General features: G+C 35.8%; 1 protein-coding gene across 1 annotated transcript in view; it reads left to right on the top strand.

Moving 5' to 3' along the window:
- LOC149085447 (uncharacterized) overlaps positions 1–21,211 on the top strand; it is a 47,051-nt gene that overhangs the window by 11,815 nt on the left and 14,025 nt on the right. The window contains exons 10-12 of the mRNA XM_089233915.1: positions 18,798–19,086; positions 19,994–20,211; positions 20,584–20,792. Of these exons, the coding sequence (XP_089090041.1) occupies positions 18,798–19,086; positions 19,994–20,211; positions 20,584–20,792 (716 nt within the window). The remainder of the gene's footprint in view (positions 1–18,797; positions 19,087–19,993; positions 20,212–20,583; positions 20,793–21,211) is intronic.

Below are 21,211 nucleotides of genomic sequence, written 5' to 3'. Positions count from 1 at the left end.
CCTTGCAACGTGCTGTTCAGAAGAAATCTCCACCACCTCTTACTCCTACGGATTTATGAACAGCCCTGCAGGATTCATGGTGTCAATTACTTCCAGCACTACTTCAGACATTAGTCGAGTCCATGCCAGGTCGTGTTGCGGCACTTCTGCGGGCTCGCGGGGGCACTACACGATATTAGGCAGGTTTACCAGTTTTTTTTTTTTTTGGCTCTTCAGTGTATATCATTTCACCTAGCACAAACCAACTTTATCCAGGCCAGTCATTCCAACTTTTTCCCGGGGGGGGGGGGGGGCAAAGAACATATACTCAATATACACCCAGTCGTCAAAAAATTATGAACACCCTGCTACTCACCACTCGGTAAAATCGTTCATGTGTTTGTGATTTCACCTAAAACCATTAATCTAATACAACCGCTTGATAGGTACGGTTTTCGGGTGTAGAAGAATTTCGTTCGAAAATTTTCAGATTTTAGTTATGATTGAACAAATACAAATCGATTTGTTTCATCGAGACAGTATTTTTTTTAAGTACAACCCATTGCATACAACCAATTTTCTTCTCCACGCTACGTCAGCATGTGGAAATATTCATGACATGCATGCTCATACACAGAAACGCATCCTGTTGATCTCATATTTATTGCAAACAACGCACTTGATTGCTGGAAACAAAACTGTGCATCCAAAATATTCGCTCGCTTTAGCTGGTGTAAAATACGTTTCTGCTTTATGCATTTCTTCAATGCGCCTCATATTTGTAACATTTTTAATTTATAAAGAAATTAACCCTTTTATTCGACCTGAATCAATTGTAATCAATTGTATCTGTTGTAAACAATGCACGATAATACTGATGCATCTATTCTGCATATTCTGGTTTTCGAGTGATACTTTTAAGAAGCTATTTTTCAAATATTAACGCCTCTAAATATAGCTTAAAACACGTTTTGATAGTACAAACGCATTAGATGTTTTCGTAAATTTTCAAGAATGCAAAGTCGCCAATTGATGCTAACTGTACGGGTTTGGCATCCCAGACCCAATTTTCAACATTAATTTATTCCTCTCCTAATACAATTCCGCAGCTACGTTTTTCACAGTACATATTTTGAGCCATCTACTAAACGCCTCTAAAAAATTTTCGTCGAATTCTATGAGTTTAGCTTGGGAGCGTTTCCTTGTGAGATGATTGTCGATTATGAATAATAACCGGTTATTATATGCGTAATAACTGATTTATCACATTTACCGTAACATATACATACATGCAATATAAAATGCCATAAAAAAAACAGTAATCACTACAAATACGGTGACACCTCCTCTACTCTCTCTATTTATAATAATATATACAACGATATTTTTTCAAATCCTATTTGAAATTGTCCATAAGTTAATGTCCCCTCGATGATATCCTTTACGATACTTTTTGAGGGAGTTTTAAAAACTTCGCCTGGCAGTCGAGTGGTTAGGGAACTAGCTTCTCATGTGTACTGGTCTGGGTTCGAATCCCGGTTCTCGGGCATAGATGTCTACTAACAAATTCCCTGGACGGATCATGCTGATCCTTTGGGAATACGTGAAGCTCGCGTTTACTTTGTAAAAAAAAACTACTGCAACGACTTTTTTCATATTTCGCTCAAAAAAAAAATCTTCTTCAATATATTTTCAAATTCCTAACCAGTTTTTGTTCTTTCGAGGATGTCTAATAACATCGGAATTTTGCGCTTGCCTTTAAAAGGGTTAATGAAGTTACTGTAAAGCTGTTTTCTGTGCAGTTCACAAAACTAATGTACGGTAAACTGTTTTACAGGGTGAAGCAACTAAATGACTTTCATTCATCAACTAATCAATTAGGATTTGATTGCTATGAATAAAGACTCATAAATGCATTTTGTGGTGGCAATAACAACGCCAATTCAGAAGAGATGCCAACAACAGCATAATTTTGGCAGCACCCTGTGATAATAATACCTCTCGATATAACGAAAAACTTTTCTACAACTATTTTTTTTCTTGGTCCACCGAGTATCGTTCTATCGAGGTTTCACTGCACTATATTTGTTGCATTTTTATTAGGGAGCCAGTAAGTTTCGAACCATGCTTAAAAATAGTTACAAGTCTCGTCATAGATGGCACTGACTTCTCAAGAAACTAAATTAAAATACAGTTAGTTATGTACAATCAATATGATTTTGAATCCCATCTTTGGTACAGTAACCACATGTCGTAATCGCATAAAAAAATATGCGGATATCTGTGTTGACCTGAATGGCCATATATCCATTACAGATTTAGTGAAAACCTTGCTACAACGATACTCTATATAACGATAAATCCCTCCACAACGATAGTTCTTCCACTCTTGTTTGTAATTTCCCTAAGTCTATATAATGTTGAACTCTCCCTCATATAACGCTATCCTTTACTATGATAAATCCCTATAATACGATATTTTTTTAAGATATTTAGAAATCGCTACTATATAGCGATATTTTTTATATTTTGTTCAGAATCACCTTTAACATATTTTTAAATTCCTCACCAGTTTTTTTTTCTTCTTTGTACGTATATTAACATCGATATTTTGCTATAACTGATCACCAAAAGTGTTAAAGTTGTCGGTTGTTGCTCGGTGAACTACTGTGCAAGGTAAAACAACTACTGTAATTGAATTTTATTCATCAATAAAATTAGAGTAAACAGTTCTAGTTTTTTACTGCGAATAAATACAGTGAAACCTCCTGTAACGTACACTCACCGTTAGTGGACATCTCCCGTTAACGAACACTTTTTTGAACTGTGTCAATGTATTTTACTATCCATTAAAGGACACTCCTTGTTAGTGGACGAAACTTTCGGGTGTCCGTTATCAAGAGGTTATACTATGAATGCATTTTATGGTGGTATTAACGACGTCAATTCAGAAGAGACACCAACAACAGCATAAATATGGCGGTACCTGATGATAATGTTACCTCTCGATATACAACGATAACCCCTCTACAACGACGCTTTTTCTTAGTCTGTAGAGTAAATTTGTATCAAAGTTTCATTATATAATGTTCCAGTTCCGCAATACAATGCTCTATTTAATATATCCACGTAAATTTACGATAAAAGATGCATTTCTTTTCCGAATAAAATCGGTATTTTTGTGTATATTATAACATCACATGAAAGTGAAACAGACGTTAAAATTCTAGCAATTAAATAAGCTCTTATTTTATTTATGAATCAATTAATCAACGTAACGATGAACATACAAATATACGATGAATATACAAAGTACAATTGCCTGGATACCAAGTGAAGTTGAATTTCGGAAAAAAAATTCACATTCCTCTGGGGGAATCGAACCACCAACCCCTCACTGTTCGTGCTTGTTTCACGGAACCCGAGTTCCGCAAGAGATTTTCTGAGGATGCATGGTATTAAAATGAGGTGAAATTTTTTAATGTCTTTTACAAGATATCGAAGCGTAAGAGTCTATCGGATAAGTAACTACTAAACTTGTTGGATTGCACTATAGCTGAGAAATTGAACACATACAACTTTTGATTCAAATTTATCAAGCGAATACGGGTCGAACGGGCGTTTGACGCGCTTGGAAATCTCACAAACTCGATGTTAGGAAATGATGCAAGAGTGAATTTGACGTCACTGATCGGAACCGAATTCATTGAGATCAAGAGGTTTCGGAAGTGTTATGCATCCGTGAAACACTTGGCTTGAGCTCAATTTAGGGGATTTCGATTTCTGAGTAAATTCTGGAGGTTGCACAGAATCGTGCTGCAACATATCACGAGTGCTTGAGCACCCACTGCACCTTCGTCTTTGATGTCACTGTTGATCGCTGTGCCTGGCTCAGGGCCATGAATCAAATAGGGTTCGGTTCGTAATTTTTTCCTAAATATTGAATTTTTAATCGATTTAGAATTATCACTTTCAATCATTCAAAATTATTATTAGTTCTGGTGTTATTTCTTTTATTTTTTATTAATTTCCAGTATTTCATTAATTTTGGTTCATTTTTTAGTGAAATGTTGCGTTTAGATATTCAGCATTCCCGTGAACGAAACAAATACACTATCTGATGACGTTCGATTTCATTACATTGCCACCATCTACTGCTCCTAGAAATCCCAAGCTGACTTAACCTGCCATATTTGCGCAAAGTGTGACGTCAATATTATCGATACAGCCAAAGGCTGTTCCCTATAACTTCTTTTTTTAACGATTCCACGTCACGTTGAATATAAAACTGGTTTGCCTCTTTAAAATGGAGGGCGATGAGACCACTCGATATATTCAAGGCGCCTTACCACTGGTTGATCTCCCCCCCCCCCTCCAGATTAGACGCTATTAAACATAGGGAACGCTGGTGCCCTCATGACAGAAACGTATTGATCAAGCTACATTGGTGGTAAATGACAAGCAAGATATTGATAGATTTTAAATAATGTACTGTATGTACTACGACGTAATAATAAACTATATAATATTTTATTCGAGTATTTCAATTGATTCGTAGACCCCTCCCCGGCATTAAAAAATGCAATAGAAATGGACAAACAAGGTGAAATATATATATATATATATATATATACACATATACATAGAATTGATTTTCTGTATGTGTGTATGTTCTCTATAGAAATCTACAATTTCATACTAATTTTTGCCAAATTTTGTATTTGCACCAACAGCCCAGCTTAGAACAAATGCCAGATAGGGTCAAAAAACTGTCCATCAACAATGACTTTTAGAATGTCTACTTTTGTTACCTTGGTTCCCAAAAAAGTGTTTGTCACTTTTTTTTAATGCTTCCAGTATATGAAGAAAACCTGGGCAGTGCCAGGTATTATTGCTAGCTTGATATAGAATGTCAGATTCATAATTTATTTCCAAATTCGAAAGAAATTGATTTGAATTTGAAAAGAAAACATTTGGGAAACTGCTTCCCCCCCCCCAATAAAAATTTTCAGGGTTTTCGGAAAAAATTTTCAAAATATTTTTTGGCGATGAACATTGCCACTACGGAGAAGCGTGGTTACAAGGTTCGTATGTATGATTATCCATAATACCCAAGCGTCGTTGGTAAATTTGTTAAATACTGAAAACATCACCACTTTCAAGGAAACGTGCAGTAAACTTCCATAGGTGGCTGCCTCTATTCCTCGGCCAACTTTCCTTCGCGGCCAGTTTTTCTCTTAACGGACACAATGGGATCCATAGACATAATACAAAAATCACTCCTATTCCGCTTCCACCTCTGTATGCGGTCAGCGGCCAACCTGTCCGTGGCTACTTCCTTATAGATAAAAGTTAAAAAAACAACAGGTTTTTGTGCTTTGTTTTTTTTCTTCCCAATGCATTCAGAGCTGCTAGTTCGCTTTGTATAACCTCATAATGTTTATACATCAGCATCAATACTTTTTTGGATCACTCGGATTTTCTGTTCATGTGTGACACTATCAGGTTGGAAACATTTGTAAATACAGGAGGATGACAAAGGCTAATGCTATATGGTTGCTGCTAGCTGATAAGACAGTTTATTAATAAAAGACCCCGGAAGCAAGTTTAAAAATTTGCTTCCGGGGTGACATGGTAAACCAGACAAATAACCTATGATCTCTACTGAATAGGTAAAGCATGTGAAAGTTTGGCTTTTTGGCTTTGCGGATACTTTCTTCACTTTTTAGCAAGTAGAGATTCGGTAGAACAACAGTGAGGGAGTAAAAGAATGTGAGGAAAGAACATATATAGCACATGTGCTATAAAGAAAGAACAGATAACAGATAATACAGATTAAGAAATTAATCGAATGTTCTGGTATTTTAAGTCTGCGTAAAATACAGTGTAATCCCGATATACAAAACGATACTAGACCAAGAAAAAATATCTTTGTTTAGGAATTATCGTTATATCGAGAAGCAACATTATCATCACGTGTCATTAAATTTATGCTGCAGTTGGCAACTTTTCTAAATCTACATTCGTAGTAATACCAAAAAATGCGCTTTTGAGTATTTATTCGCGGCAAAATATTGTAATTGATTAGCCGATACAAGAAATTCTCAATTAGATGTATTGCCCCTGTGAAGGTATGTATCGCATTACACTTTCGTGTATCACACAAAAAGTAGCGATACCGAACACTTTCGGTGATTAGGTGATGCCCAGTACCGATATTATTAGACGTCCTCGGAAGAACTGAAACATGTGAAGTGCGTTAAAAAATATACTGAAAGATATTTTGAGCAAAAAATAAATAAAAATAATAAACGTTGCAGCGGTTTTTCAAAATCGTCCTAAAAAATATTGTTATAGAGTTTATCATAGTGTAATGGGATATATCAAAGGATGACGTCACTCTCCGCTATCGATACAAAGGTTTTTAACAGCTGGCTGATGCGAAGATATATTTTTGGAAAGAGAAGAAAAATCAAATGCTCCCCCCCCCCTGCGGGGAATCGAACCCACGTCCTTTCACTTTGGGGTCATTAAAGTATTACGTCAGCATCAGGGGGGGGGGATGGGGTTTCGGATTTGCTGACTTTTGATGACAAGGGGGGAGGGGGGGTATGAAGGTTGCTTACGTCATCAACCACCCTTTTTGAAGATATGAAATATTCTAAGCTGCTGACGAAATTTTGCTGACAAGGGGGGGGGGGAAGGGGCCAAAAATGGCTAAAATTCTGCTTACGTAATACTTGAATGGCCTTTTTCCGGGTGAACGCACTAGACTACAGAAGCAACGAACATCTCAATCTTTCTTTGCAGCTCCTGTGCACTGAACGAGACCGTACATGGACGGTCGAACACAATTCAGGCCAAAGCTCACAATTGCTGACGATGCCACCAGATGGCAACTATTCGTGATAATTATAGCCACTTTAGCTATTGCAAATCTCATGGTCAAAGGAATCAGAATTATCGATGTCTCAAATAACTAAAATAATACTTAAACTTTTATCATTTATTATCATGCTTCCACGGGCTATATTAATTCTTTTGTGTTGTTTTTTAAGAATTGTACTATCGCATTTCTCGTTAGACGGTTTTAGGGAGGTCGTCCTTTAACCGCGATCATGGCGAGACGAACTCTGCCATGGCGACTGTAGACATCGGCCACAGCTCTCACTATAGTCATTATCTCTATATTGATTCACAAGATACAAATCATATCGCAGTCACGATGCGGTAATCATTTCTTTTTCAAAATTTCACAGAAAAAATTATGTGTCTATATTATTACATAGTTTCTCTCGAATTCCGCTTTTTTTCTCTTGACAAATGGAGCTAATCCAATATACGGGGGGGGGGGGCAAAAAGTCCGTAGAAACTTTAAAAATTCATAAAAACCGGAAAAATAACCGAAATAAAAAACGATTTGCAGGGTTAGCAACGCTAGATCACAGGAATTTTTTTTTAAGACAGGAAAAACTAAAATACAGCCGATAGGTGGCACTGACGTACGCAAGTCAAAGAAAAGATACGCAAATAGCGAACAGAATGCCTCCAAATCATTTATTACAGCAGTATATGTTCCACATGACCAACACCACAGGGGATAACGCATTGCAGGCGAGTCACAAATCCAGCAACGGCAGAGTGCAGCAGGTCCACATACACGGTTTACGACGGTGAACTGCTTGTGGATTAGGAACGCAAGTTCTTATAACCGTCTCATTTGCATATTTCCACCTAAGTCGCTCGTACCAGCGCCACCTATCGGTTATTTTTTTAGTTATTTTTTCCTGTCTTAAAAAATTCCCGAGACCTAGCGATGCTAACCCTGCAAACCGTTTTTTATTTCGGTAATTTTTCCGGTTTTTATTCATTTTTAAAGTTTCTACGGACTTTTTGCCCACCTTGCAGATACTATACAGGGTGCATAGGTAACAGGGCGTATGGTATTTTACTGGTGAATCATTGATCTTAGAGACATACTTCCAATTAGAAAAAGTATCCAAATAACGTGTAGTACTCAGATATGTGATTCGTGTTGCAAGGGATTGTACAGTTTTTAAAATAAAAATGTTGACTTTTTATATGGACACCCTGTGCTCTCCTAATGCCAACCAAAAAAATCCACGTTTCTAAGTGCAATGTTCACTGAAATATTTGGATTCGAAAACGAAGGAAAGTTGGGAGCAAAAACTGCTTTAAAGACGGGTAAACCGTTTCACCCGCATTTAACGCTGCAGGGCGACAACTTTGTAACTAGTTTCTTGAGCACGGGGTCTCCGTATAAAAAGTTAATATTTGTATTATAATAACTATACAACCCCTTGCAACATAAATGACGTATTTGAGTACTACACGTTATTTGGATACTTTTTATAATTAAAAGTGTGCCTCTAGGACCAACGGTTCGCCAGTAAAATGCTATACGCCCTATATTACCTATGCAACCTGTACATAGTCATGTTTCACACGTTGGCGATGAAAAAGAGTGGATGTGGCACCTACCGGACCGTATTACATTAGCACATCGAGCTTTGGACAGAAATCCCCAGCCACTTCACGAATTGGCCGGAGAAAGCCCGAATCATTTCTGCAAATCGGACTTTCACCAAATCTCTCGGTTATTTTGCGAATCAGCTGCACTTCGGGTTTGGCAGTACAACATTACAATCCATATATATATTACGTCTTTTTATTTTATTTTTTTTTGAAAGAACGAATTAACCGATCGACACGAAATTTTTTACATTTGATTTGTAATTAAATGAAATATTTGTTAAATTCATTTTTGAAAAATTAACTTCGTGGGTCGTGACACCCCTGTAATAATTTACTGTGAACGCAACCGTATAATCTGCAGAAAGTCAAGCTTTCCTGTCATGCAGAAAAGGTACGAATAATAAAAACAATTACCAATACAGCCGGCACCTAATTATTAGGATTAAAATTGAAGCTGCAGTAATTGCTATTTAGAGTAAATGAAGCTTCTCTGATTAAAATCTTTCTTTATTTGCAATAAGAACGATTTAGTAATTACAAAAATAAAATTTAGAGAGAGGAGGAGTCATGTGAATAAAATAATGGAGTAAATAGAGAATTTTTCCAGTATAAATGATAAGAAATAAATAAAGTAAGTACCGTAACACATATCTAATACAACACAATAATGCACTAATAATGTACTTTAGTTATTTATTGTGATAAATCGATTAATCGGTTCATTGCATAATTGTCAATTGTCTCGGTAAGTTTGATAAATTTATCACTTTTACCCGCGATTATGAATAACACTCAAGCGTCATTGGTAAATTTGTTTAAATACTAAAAAAACTATCACTTTTACCGGCGATTATGCATAATACCCACAAGTGTTGTTAAAAAATTTAATAAATGCGATTGTAGAATTCGTTAAATAGGAGTTTGTTGTATTGGTGTCTGATTGAATACGCGCAAAAACTTTTAAAAATTCTTTAAACCGAAGAATTTGTTAAATGAAAGACTGTTATATCGAAATACGATAAGATTTGTTAAATAAGATATCACTATGTAGGGGTACGATCGAGAAATTTGTTAAATGAAATTTCGTTATATCGGAGTAAAATCGTGAAATATTTGTTAAATAGGAGTTTATTACATCGAGATCCAATTCCAGAATTCGTCAAATAAGACTTATTTCGGAGATGTTCGGAAAAATTTGTTAAATCTGAGTTCACATTATATGTCTGGTTCAGACTCTGTTCACCACTACGCGGTCATCTTAATAATAAATCTTATCACGGCAATGGGACCCTCCCCCTCGTTTTCTGTTGTTTTTTTGCCAAAAAATTGTTGTTTTTTTGCCAAAAAATTGTTGTTTTTGTTTAAAATCAACATAAGTTTTGTTTCTGTTTTTTTCAGTCAGATACATTTTCATTGTAACATTATAACAAAATGATTTTTTTATTACGTCATTACAATGTGAACAATTTTCCTTCAACTTTACAATTTTTTAAACGTTCGATATAACGACCTCCCAAAAAAACGTCCGTTTATCGTAGAACGAAGGGGGTTGTTATAACGAGCGTCGACTGCATGTGACTTATGCTTTCTTTTAATGAGTCGTAAAGCTAAAAATATGGTTTAGTTTAAGGTTACTTTGAAGAATATCCTAACTTTAAGGTTCTGGAAGCGAGGGAACTAGGTTGATTTTTTTAATCAAAGTCCAGTTTCCGTTCTGAAACCGCATACAGCGGTACGGTGAAATGCTTGAAGATTTATGGCCTCTCAAACAACTACGTGATTAACTAAGCTATGGCTAGCCCTTTGTTATATAAACTAGTAGTTTTCTCGTGCAGCTGGATAACTGAGGAATTAAATGCTTTTCGTGTAGCATTTCACGTAATAGGAAAGAAAGTTTTAGCGATCAGTAATAGGTTGAAGGGATCCTTTTCCAGGAAAAAGAGATCGAAAGTCATGAAAAGATTTCAAGAGTAAATTCTTATTTCTTGCATGAAAATACATATTCACGTTTTCCGTTCGTAGAATAGAAGAATTACAGAAGCACGGAATTTTCCTTTTTTATCGACTTCTGATTGTCAAACATACAAAAAGATTGCGTACTTATTCAGAAAACTGCATCAGTTTCTCTGAGATATTAAAAGTTTATTTATAGTTTATGAAAATATAAATCACATTTCCACAATATTGTTAATGGTATCATGGTAATTTACCAAAAAACAAGACATTGTTTTGTGCTTCCTGTGTGTTTATTTATGTAAAAAATTATTAGCAAAGTGTCTTTGATAAATAATTTCTTATTGAATCGTGTGCTGTTTTGAAATGTGATTTTGATTTTCGAAATAAATATTGTGCAAGGTAACTGTGGGTGGTGTTACAATTTCTTTTCGATGCATTTCTCATGCATTCATATTCATCAAAATCGACATTTCAAAAAATCCTTTCATCTGAATTATATGAAAGCTTCTTTTGTTTCATATCTCATGAATGCAATAAAGAAATTTACTTTGAAAATTTTATATCATTTTCATCATGAAGTTGGGGAATACTTATAAGTCCCTCCGTTAAAAGTTGAGCATGCCTTTCCATTTACTGTGCTTTAAAATATATAAACATATGCTATTATTTGATCAACTTGTATCATTTATGTATATTTATAAAGTTTAGTATTGTGTTCAATAGCATGTGTTTGCCAACGTGAAATTTTTTTGTGGTTTGACCCTGGACAGATCATATAGATCTCTCGGGTCATTATTATGGATATTTGCATTGATTTTCTTCCCCCCCCCCCATACCATTGTGTTTGTTTTTTCCTATTCATGTTTCGTCTTTCCCCCAGTTTTGTACATTTATGTCAATAAATTATTATTATAATTATATAAGCCTATACCTATACATAAAGGCTGATGAACATAAGAAAGCATAAAAAAACTATGCTTAATTTTTTTTTCATTTTTTAGCCCCCCCCCCCTCCTCTTTTGTATGCATGAAATTCCAAAAACTTATAAAAACTATATCCTTGATTTGATTCTTTCAATGATTTATATTAATCACCTCCACAGAAGGAGTATTTCACAAACAAGCCTAAAAATAAACCATAAAGTTAAGTACGTATGAGTATTTTGCCTTCAAGCTAATGATAAATTTAACTTTCCGTTAAAATTTTTAAAAAATACGAGTAAAACTGTACTTGATGCGTTTCCAAGATTCGCTAAACCAATTAAGGAATAATGGTAACAACAACGTGAATATTTAATCCCGTTAAAGCAAATGGAATATGTGTAGGTGATCGATTATAGTTTCCTTGTGCAAGCGCATTTGATTTGTCAACAAGCTAAAATAGTTCTTGTTTTCTTAAGCTTATTTTCTAATTCATAAAATAAGCTTAAGAAATATTTGAATATTCAAATATTTCTTTTAATTTAGATGTGTTCTCTTCTTTTAAATCCCATTCAATGTCTTTAGAGCTTATGTTGTTGAGGTAGAGAACATATACCAGCTTTCAGTTTCTTGAATTTTCAACCAATCGAAGAAGAGATGAAATATCTTTAGAATATCATGGGTGTCGCATATGAAATTGATCTATAGCGAGAATATATTTTCTCTACAATTGAACTTGAATCTTTCGAAAATTCCAAATTTACTAAAATTTTAAAAGTGGCTGTAACATGCATACGCATGGCAGCAATTATCAAAGCTAAATTTCTGTAGAGAACACTTTCCTGTATCTCTTTCAGAAAGCTTCTAAACCATTTCATATAAAATGTGTGAAATGAAAGATTAAGCTAAGAGAAAAGTCATCAAGTGCATTAAAAAAATGCAAAAATTAATGCATTTTAAAAAGGCCCAGACTTGAATATTTTCAATGCACATGGATTCTTCGCACCAAACTAGACGGTTGGACATTTTGACCCTTTAAAGAGCCATTTTTTTTCCTTTTTCGAGTTTCTGGAATTTTCTTGGTGATTTATTGTTTGAAGAATTGAAGAAAATGACCGTTATTTTATTAAATATGATTCCGACCCCCCCCCCTAAGTTGGAGGTGGGAAGTATTCCCCCCCCCCCCCCCCACTAAAAGTTCACAATCTTCAGATGGCTACTAGTAATCTGCGTCATATACAGTAGTAGCAACGAAAAACTCACAGTGAGAAAAGCACCACTCAAAGGAGTATTTAATAAGAGGTAGGTGGGAATTATCCACAGCCTTAGAAAGGGTTGAAACAAGGGTGTTCAAACTTTAGGAGATTGCGGGCTATTTTATTGATTTGAAAATATGACGCGAGCCACTTAATTAAGTACACCGTCGGAACACCAACGCATGTTACTTAATTGATCCGTAAAGTGCCGCGGGTCGCTTGAATGATCTGGAACTGTGCCTCGTGTCACTTAAGTGATCTGTGAATGTGCCTCGTGTCACTTAAGTGATCTGTGAATGTGCCACGGATCACTTAAGTGCTCTTAGAACTCTACCACAGGTCATTCAAATGATCTGTAAATACGTCGCGGGTCACTCAAGGGATCTGGCAATCTGGCGGGTCAGTTGAGTGGCCTGGAAATGTGTCGGGACTTCTTGAATGATCGGAATACGTCATATATATCGTTATCTAGGAATACGTCACATAGTAATCAAGTGCTGTGAACTTAATCGCGGGTTAGTTTGGTGATCTGAAAATTTGGCGTTTAGTTAATTTTTACAAAATTGAGTTTGAAGTCGCGGGTCATGGGTTGAACATGTATGTTTAAAAGTTTATCTTTTCTATCTGCATGTATGATACAGAGAAATGAGTTAGCCACATAACATGAGGTGGGGGGGGGGAGTTAACTAGGAAACCGACTTGGTAGTGTATATGGAGTAAAATAGAAATTAAGTATCTCGTGTCTAAAATTCTCCACCGAATTACGAAGTTCTTTAGTGGTTAGTTTTAATTTTTTTTAAGTGTGCTCTATTTTTTCTTACTATTTTATAAAAGTTATGTTCAAGTTTTGGGTTTAAGCAAAAATTCAAATTTTGGAAATCAATATTTCAAATTCAATGAGTTCAAATTTAGGGAAAATTGTTTAATTTGTTAAAAATTAAACGATTTTTCATAGAAACCTATGGGAAATCCGTGTTTCGGCTAACAAATATTATTCTGGAACAAACTATCTTCATTAGCTGAGGTGTAACTGTAAATCAGTTAAACAAATGAAATGAAATTTTTTATCGAATGAATATTCAATGAAACCTCGATTTAACCATGATCGATATAACGATAAATCCCTTTCTAACGATATTTTTCAAGAGACTTTGAACTGCTACAAAGATATCTTTTATATTTCCTTTTTTAAAATCACCTTCAATATTTTCACATTTTTCTGACCAGTTTTTGTTTTTTCGAGTACGTTTAATAACATTGGTAATTTGCTCCATCTACTCTCCGAAAGTGTTAATGGAGTTCCCGTGAAACTACTTTCTGTGTAGTATACGAAAGTATTGTGAAGTAAACCATTTTGCAATCTGAAACAACTAAATGAATTTTATTAATTAATCATTACGAATTTTTGTAGCAAATAAATACTTATAAATGCTTTTTATGGTGATCGTAGGCACCGTAATCTAGGGGCTGACGTCATTTGAGCCCTCCCCAATAATTTCTGAAAAACAATGGAATGTAAAACCTTCCAATGGAAAACCTTCCCTCTCCTGCGTACAAGCTTGAGTCCCGTATATACGGGATGACCAACAATTTTCAGCCCCATCCCAATGTTTTCTTCATGTCGGCGCCTCTGATCGTGATACTAACAACGCCACTGATGATAACGCTACCTCAGTGGTTCTTAACCTTTTTTGCATCCCACACCCCCAGGGCAATATGATTTACCTTCCCACACCCCTTGGATAATGCATTTTCAATTTGTTATAAAATTTATTTTTTCGTTATTTATTACATGAATTACACTCGTATGCAAAATCAAGAGAATTTGCACATTATGTCTATTTTCACAAAAAGTACCAAACCAAAGGTACTAATAATGCCACCGAAGAAGCATACAAATATTCAGTGTAGAATACGTAAACGTACACGTGCGTGTGGGCGGAGTTGTGACCACGGAGGGGATGATAAGGGCACGAGGCGTTTTCCACGATTCATGTGCTCGTACTCCTCGGGCGACAATCGCTGTTTCTCGCAAGAGTTTGGTAAATTTTATAAGCTATCAGGTAAAATGAGTAGCCACAAACGTATGGATGGCGTAATGAGATGGAGAATCGTCGGTAGATTGGTGGCAGGGCAATCACAAGTGCAGGTGGATACAAAGTTCGATCTAACAGCCAGTGTCGTCTGCAACAGTCTGAAAGAAGTTTCAGGACACTGGGTCCATATCGAGAAGACCTGGACAAGGTCGTCGAAGAGTCACTACGACCAATGAGGATCGTTATTTGGCATTTTCAGCGCGGCGCCACAGGACTACTACAGCATCACAGCTCTCACATGAGCTGCATGCTGCCACTGGAACTCGAGTTTCACGGTTTACTGTTGCTCGAAGGCTTCATGAAAGAGGGCTTTATGCCAGAAGACCCGCTGTTTATGTCCCGCTCACTGCAGCACACAACAGAGCGCGTTTAGCATGGTGCAGACAAAATCAGCGTTGGACCAGACTTCATTGGAGCACGGTGCTCTTCACAGATGATTCGAGATTCAACCTGGACACTGATTATCGACGTACCCTCACGTGGAGAGAGCGTGGTACCCGATACCATCCCTCCCACATAAGAGAAATGGACCACTATGGAGGTGTCATGGTCTGGGCAACCATCATGTTGGACGGCCGCACACCCCTCCATGTGTTTGGCAAAGGGTCCGTGACTGCTAGGAGGTATAGAGAGGAGATCTTAGAGCCCCATGTTCGACTTTTCAAGGACGCAGTTGGCCCTCGGTTCCTGTTCATGGACGACAACGCTCGTTCACATCGGGCTCACCTGGTCAACGATTATCTGCAACGGTTCTCAACCGGTGCTCCTCGGCGACTCGAAGAAAATAAAATGAATCGGTAAATTTGATAGATAAGTAAATAAGGGAGACCTAGAAGGTTCTGCCATAAAAACTATGCACAAAAAAGGGCTCCTCGAGTAAAACAGGGCTCTGCCATAGAAATTATATACTGAAAAGGGCTCCGCGAGTCAAAAAAGGTTGAGAACCGTTGATCTAGAAAGTGGGGATATTCGGCGTATGGATTGGCCAGTCAGATCTCCTGACCTAAACCCTATAGAACAGCGGTCCTCAGCCGGTGCTCCGCGGAGCCCTTGGGGCTCCTTGTGCACTCTCCAGGGGCTCCGCGGCCACTCAAGGAAAATAAAAAAAAACAGTAAAATTAAAAAAAATAATTATAAATATTTTTAAATAGGAAAAACTAATCAGTAACTTTGATGAATAATTAAAAACTTGACCTACGGTGCTCCGCCATAGAATCTTTTTACTTAAAAAGGCTCCGCGAGTCAAAAAGGTTGAGAACCGCTGGTATAGAACATGTCTGGGACGCTCTTGGGAGGGCAATTGCAACTCGCCATCCCCCTCCGAGAACCATCCCGAAGCTGAAAACTGCGTTGCTGCTGGAGTTGGAGCGATTGCCACACTCCTCAACTGCCTCGTGTCCAGTATGCAGTCGCGCTGTGCGACCTGTCTGACTGTGAGAGGGAATCATACCCCATGTTACTCATTTTCGGTTCGATCTCACAACGTGGATTTTGGACATTCCTGCAATGATGAGCTTTTCTGACAATCATGCATGTGTACTATGACTTTTGTATGATACATCTCTTTCTTTGTTATACATCTCTGTATTCGCACCAAATTTCATTAAAACCCGTCCACTAGTTTTACATAAATTCGACATAATTTGCTAATTCTCTTAATTTTGCACATGAGTGTACACTTTTAATCATTTCTTTTACATATTATTTTTCCCTTTTTTGGCATTGTTAATAGTTAATTTTGGTTTCTTTCTCTTCTTCAAAAATTAGTTCGTTACTAAACCAAAAATATAAATATTTTTTTAACATTTCCTCGAAACTTGAATAAAAAAGATTCATTGTACTAAACTTATTGATTCTAGCCAGAATAACAATAAATATATGTTTGCTTGACTCATGATTAAATTTTTTATCTAGCATGATAATAACAGGACGTGTAAATGTAAATAAACAAAGAGCAAAATACTTTAAGTATTAATGATATTTTTCTTCGTTTAAAACGGAAAGTAAGTGTCATCGTTAACTGAAAAAGAAACTTTTACAACACGAATTTCGCAGGAGACATTTCTGCAAGAGAAAGTTAAAAAAATCAGGTGTCAAAATTTTGTAATGTTCCATAATTTTCTAAATAATTGAAAAATTCAATTTTTCTCAACATCTCAATTTTCCTGAGTAATCAGTGAACACGTTATATTTTTCTTCCACCCCCAAAAATGCTTTGCCGCCCGCACCCTTGGGAGTGCGGGCACCCCGGTTAAGAACCACTGTGCTACCTCTTGATATAACGATAACCCCTCTACAGTGGTATTTTTTTTGTCCTCAGAGTATAGTTATATCGAAGTCTCACTGAATATACATTCGGACATTACACACACAGACAAAAATTATATTGGTATATTTCAAATAATGCGAATAATATTAGTTTTTCAACTAAAATAATTCATTGCACAAAATATATTCAAACGTGCTTTGCACTGGCGTAGTCACGTGTCTTTAAATAATGGAAATCTGAGTACCTTTCAAATATATGAAATTGTCAAATGAAGTATTGTAGAACTTGATTAATTTTCGAATTTTTTACGATTTGAACTTTTGCGAACTCCCCTTGAGTATTCTACCTAACCTATAATGCTAAAATTTCTTGTTTAATTGGATTTTTTTTTAAATGTTTTGGATAATTCTTAGTCGGAGGAAAATAGTCATTATTTTCGTATGAGCAAATTTAATTTGAAAAACTTCGACAAGAAATCAGACTGCTTTTCTCAACCGAGTTGTCAAATAAAAAATCTTTAAACACAAATAAAAGTTTGCAAATTCTATTTTTCCTCTACTGTTTCTTTGATAATTTAATGTACATTTTAACATTGTTTGGCTGATGTTCATCGAGAATGTGTACCACTTGATACGGATTATATTGTTCAACCTATGGATCAAGGTGTATCATCCAAAATTCGAATCTTATGAAAAGTATTGGAAAAATAAAAATTGTAATATACGTGTTAATGAAAGTATATTTCTTTGGTAGCGTAAGAATTAGAAGCAAAATTTGGGAAACAGTTTCGTAACTCTGTGATGATAAAACTTCAATAATTGATAAATTACTATCCTATGTGAATGTGGATGATTAAGTTGCAATTTGTAGTCATTTTACGGATACAGGATGGACTAATTGGATAATTCGAATTTTTTTCCAGTGCCTTTGGACTTCGAATTAACCAAGTTCGACTGTAATTGAAAATAAGATGCAGTATTTCGTTATGTAGATGCTTTATCATGAAATTCCTGAGAAGAATGTTTATGAGATGCGAAGGCGCCGACATGAAAAAAAAACATTGAGAGGGCTTAAAGTTGATAGTCGTCCCGTATATACAGGATTGAAGTTCGTACGCAAGAGGAGATGGGTGCATTGCATTGTATATTCATTCATTATTGGGGGAACTGAGCCCTATCCCCTCCTTCACAAAATTTATTGGAGTGGCTCAAAAAGCCCAAGCCGCCGTCGTCGCCGCCCCCCCCCCCTGGTTCCAGAGCCTATGACGAGATGCATGTCTGGTTCAGTAGGAGACACGTTATCATGTTATCAGAACATGGTATTGATATCGTAATAAACCCGTTTTGTGAAGCAATCCCCGATTCAAGAATACAATAGAGATTCTTTCATATGGGTAAAAATTCCTGTTCAATCGGTTGTTGAAACGCATATTGCAATTTTGATGAAGATTATACAAAAAAATATATAAAATATATAGTATGCACATGTAGACATTTAGATCTAAAATCCAAACATGTGAGACATTTTAGAACATTGATTTGATGAGATTTGTCTCGCACGTCCTAATAGTAAAACCTAGATACTGGGGACGTATTTTTACATAGTTTCCGGTCATTACTAGCCAAAACTAAATTTAGATAGCGAAGTGTGTTTCTGTTGTTGTAAAACGATCGGATACCGATAAAACGGAAAGATTCGCTGAAGAAGATCACGCCTAGAAATTTTTTTTCGTTGACTGAAAGCAGGAAGCTACCATCGATGCACTCGGTGACCTAAACACTTCTTCGAACGAAGCTACATTTGCTGCTACGTCTGGTATAAAAGGATGAAGAAGGTTTTCAAACTGTGCCGTATCTTTCGCAGCCCGGGAGACCTCGCCCCCGTCAGTCATCTTCAGAATTACTGTTTGTGGCAAACATGTCTGTTCAGGACAAACAGCAGCGTATTCTGCCCCTCTTTGAACAACTAACTTCTTTAACCCGTGCTCGTCTTGCACCTGAAGATCGGGACCCAAGGCTAAAACGAGTAGGAAGGCTGCCCAGAGCGACTCTATTCTCATGCTTTCACACCGTACAACTTGAAGAAGCAAGGGAACTGTTCGAGGTCCTCTACGGTAAGTTGGGACTCATCCTATTCCAAACATAAAATATTGACATATCTGTAGTTTTTTTGTAAATATGTAAAATATATGTCAATACGTCTCTTATGTTAAAAACAGTTTTTTTTTATATTTACGGTTTACTTGTATAATTCAATTTGCCTAAAAAATTATCTTATCTAGATTTCCGTGGAGAAATATTTTTTGAAGGAATTGATCAAATTCAAATTGATTCAGCATTCAAAACTACAGATAATTAATTTGATGAATTTGAAAAAATACCCTTGTTTCCTTTTCTTCCGTGGGTATTAAATAACTTAAGGATTTTTCGGATTTTTCTTAATACTTCCCAAGACTATTTTTCGTTTTTTATGCTAGAAAGGTAAAATGATAATGCCTTATTAGTGGTAAGAATAAATTTTCATTATTCTCAGCTATAAATTCTTATTCTCCTTAACATTTTAATATAACCACTGGCATTTCTTAATTAGGAGCAATATTTTGATAGTCTTAAAGCTCGTGTTCTTTTCAACTTAAAATAATTTTTTTCTAATTAAAACAATTTGAAGACTTTATAAACTATTTGGTATGGGCGTAAATAAGTTCATCAGTTGGTCATCTGTTTTGTTTGTTATATATGAAGGAGAGGAAAATTATATTACGCTGGAAAAAAGTTGCAACTCCAGGCCTTTATAAAAACAAGTTTTTCAAACAATAATTTTCAGCAAGGAATATAAAATACGGTTCATAAATACATGCTTATTGCTGTTTAAATTATATTCAGAAATGCAAAGAGAATTTTAATCGCACCAAATTGAATTTTATGTTTTGCCCGTCTTTTCATACAGCCATTGCGTTCCTGATTCTGTTTTCAGATGAGATGGTAAATTTCTGAATTTCTTCGAAAATATTTTTTTAACAGCTGCCAAAGATTTCGAAGATTTCATCCACCTCGCTGAACAGGCTCGTGACATCGTCAATGAAGGCTTGTTCGTCTATTCAGTGTCTGTCGCTCTTTTGCATCGTGATGATTGCAGAGGGGTCACTGTACCACCAATCCAGGAAATTTTTCCAGACAGATTTATTCCAGCAGAAACCATCACTCGGGCTCTAAAGGATGATATCAACCGTTCTGGCGATGTAAGAAAAACATTTTCCTATTGTGTTGCTATTCAATTTACTCAATTGATTTTTAAACTTTTATTACCCACAAAAATATCAAATTTAGCAAAAATCTAAATTTAGAACATTGAGAGAGAATAATTTCTTCATTTCTTTTGTAAGAAGCTTTTTAAATGTATGAAAATTGGATTTAAAGATTATAGAAAAAGGCAGTACACACACACGCACCAAGATGACATCACAAATAAAGATTTGAAATGAAGAAATACTTTTATACCATTATCTTAGGATGCTAGACAGAATGTAAATCAACTAGATACATATAAATATATAACAGTACTTTTTTTCATAATCGTAAAAGAGTATCGACATTATTCTCAATTATTTCAGGCACCTGTTGAAGTAACGATCGAAAAGACTGGAAACATCCTAGATCCTGAGTATAAATTGGCATACTTCCGAGAGGATGTTGGAGCGAATGCTCACCATTGGCATTGGCATATCGTATATCCAGCTACATGGAGACCTGAAATAATGGGCAAAGTCAAGGACAGGAAGGGTGAACTCTTTTATTACATGCATCAACAGATGTGTGCCCGGTAAGACTTCCAGAAACTAATCACGCAAAAAAATTTGTTTTTCCTTCCTTTTTTTATTTCACAAGAATAATCTAGAACATCTAGAACAGTAATAAGACACCTCATTCGTGACTAATTGACTTCTTTTTCGTAATATGTAAATGAAAGTTCCAAAAATTAATGTAAAATTAATGAAAGTATAAACACTTAAGAAGAAAACTTCGCGAGAGACCTCTATTTTAAAGAATTTTTGTAGCTCTGAATATATAAACTTTCGATTCTGATGTTGAGGGTCTTCTGTAAGTACAATAGTAATTAAAAGATTAATTCGAATCATGAATTATTTTTAATATTGCATTGTTTATTTTTGTGCACATCCTGTAAAGATATCTTCTAATTTCATCTCTTTTCTCCGGGAATATCACTATTCATTTCTGAAT

Source organism: Pholcus phalangioides, unplaced genomic scaffold (assembly GCF_987345545.1).
Source record: "Pholcus phalangioides strain wild (caught in Gottingen) unplaced genomic scaffold, Ppha-v1.0 ptg000007l_1, whole genome shotgun sequence".
Taxonomy (NCBI): domain Eukaryota; kingdom Metazoa; phylum Arthropoda; class Arachnida; order Araneae; family Pholcidae; genus Pholcus; species Pholcus phalangioides.
This window is presented reverse-complemented; position numbering and strand designations above follow the sequence as displayed.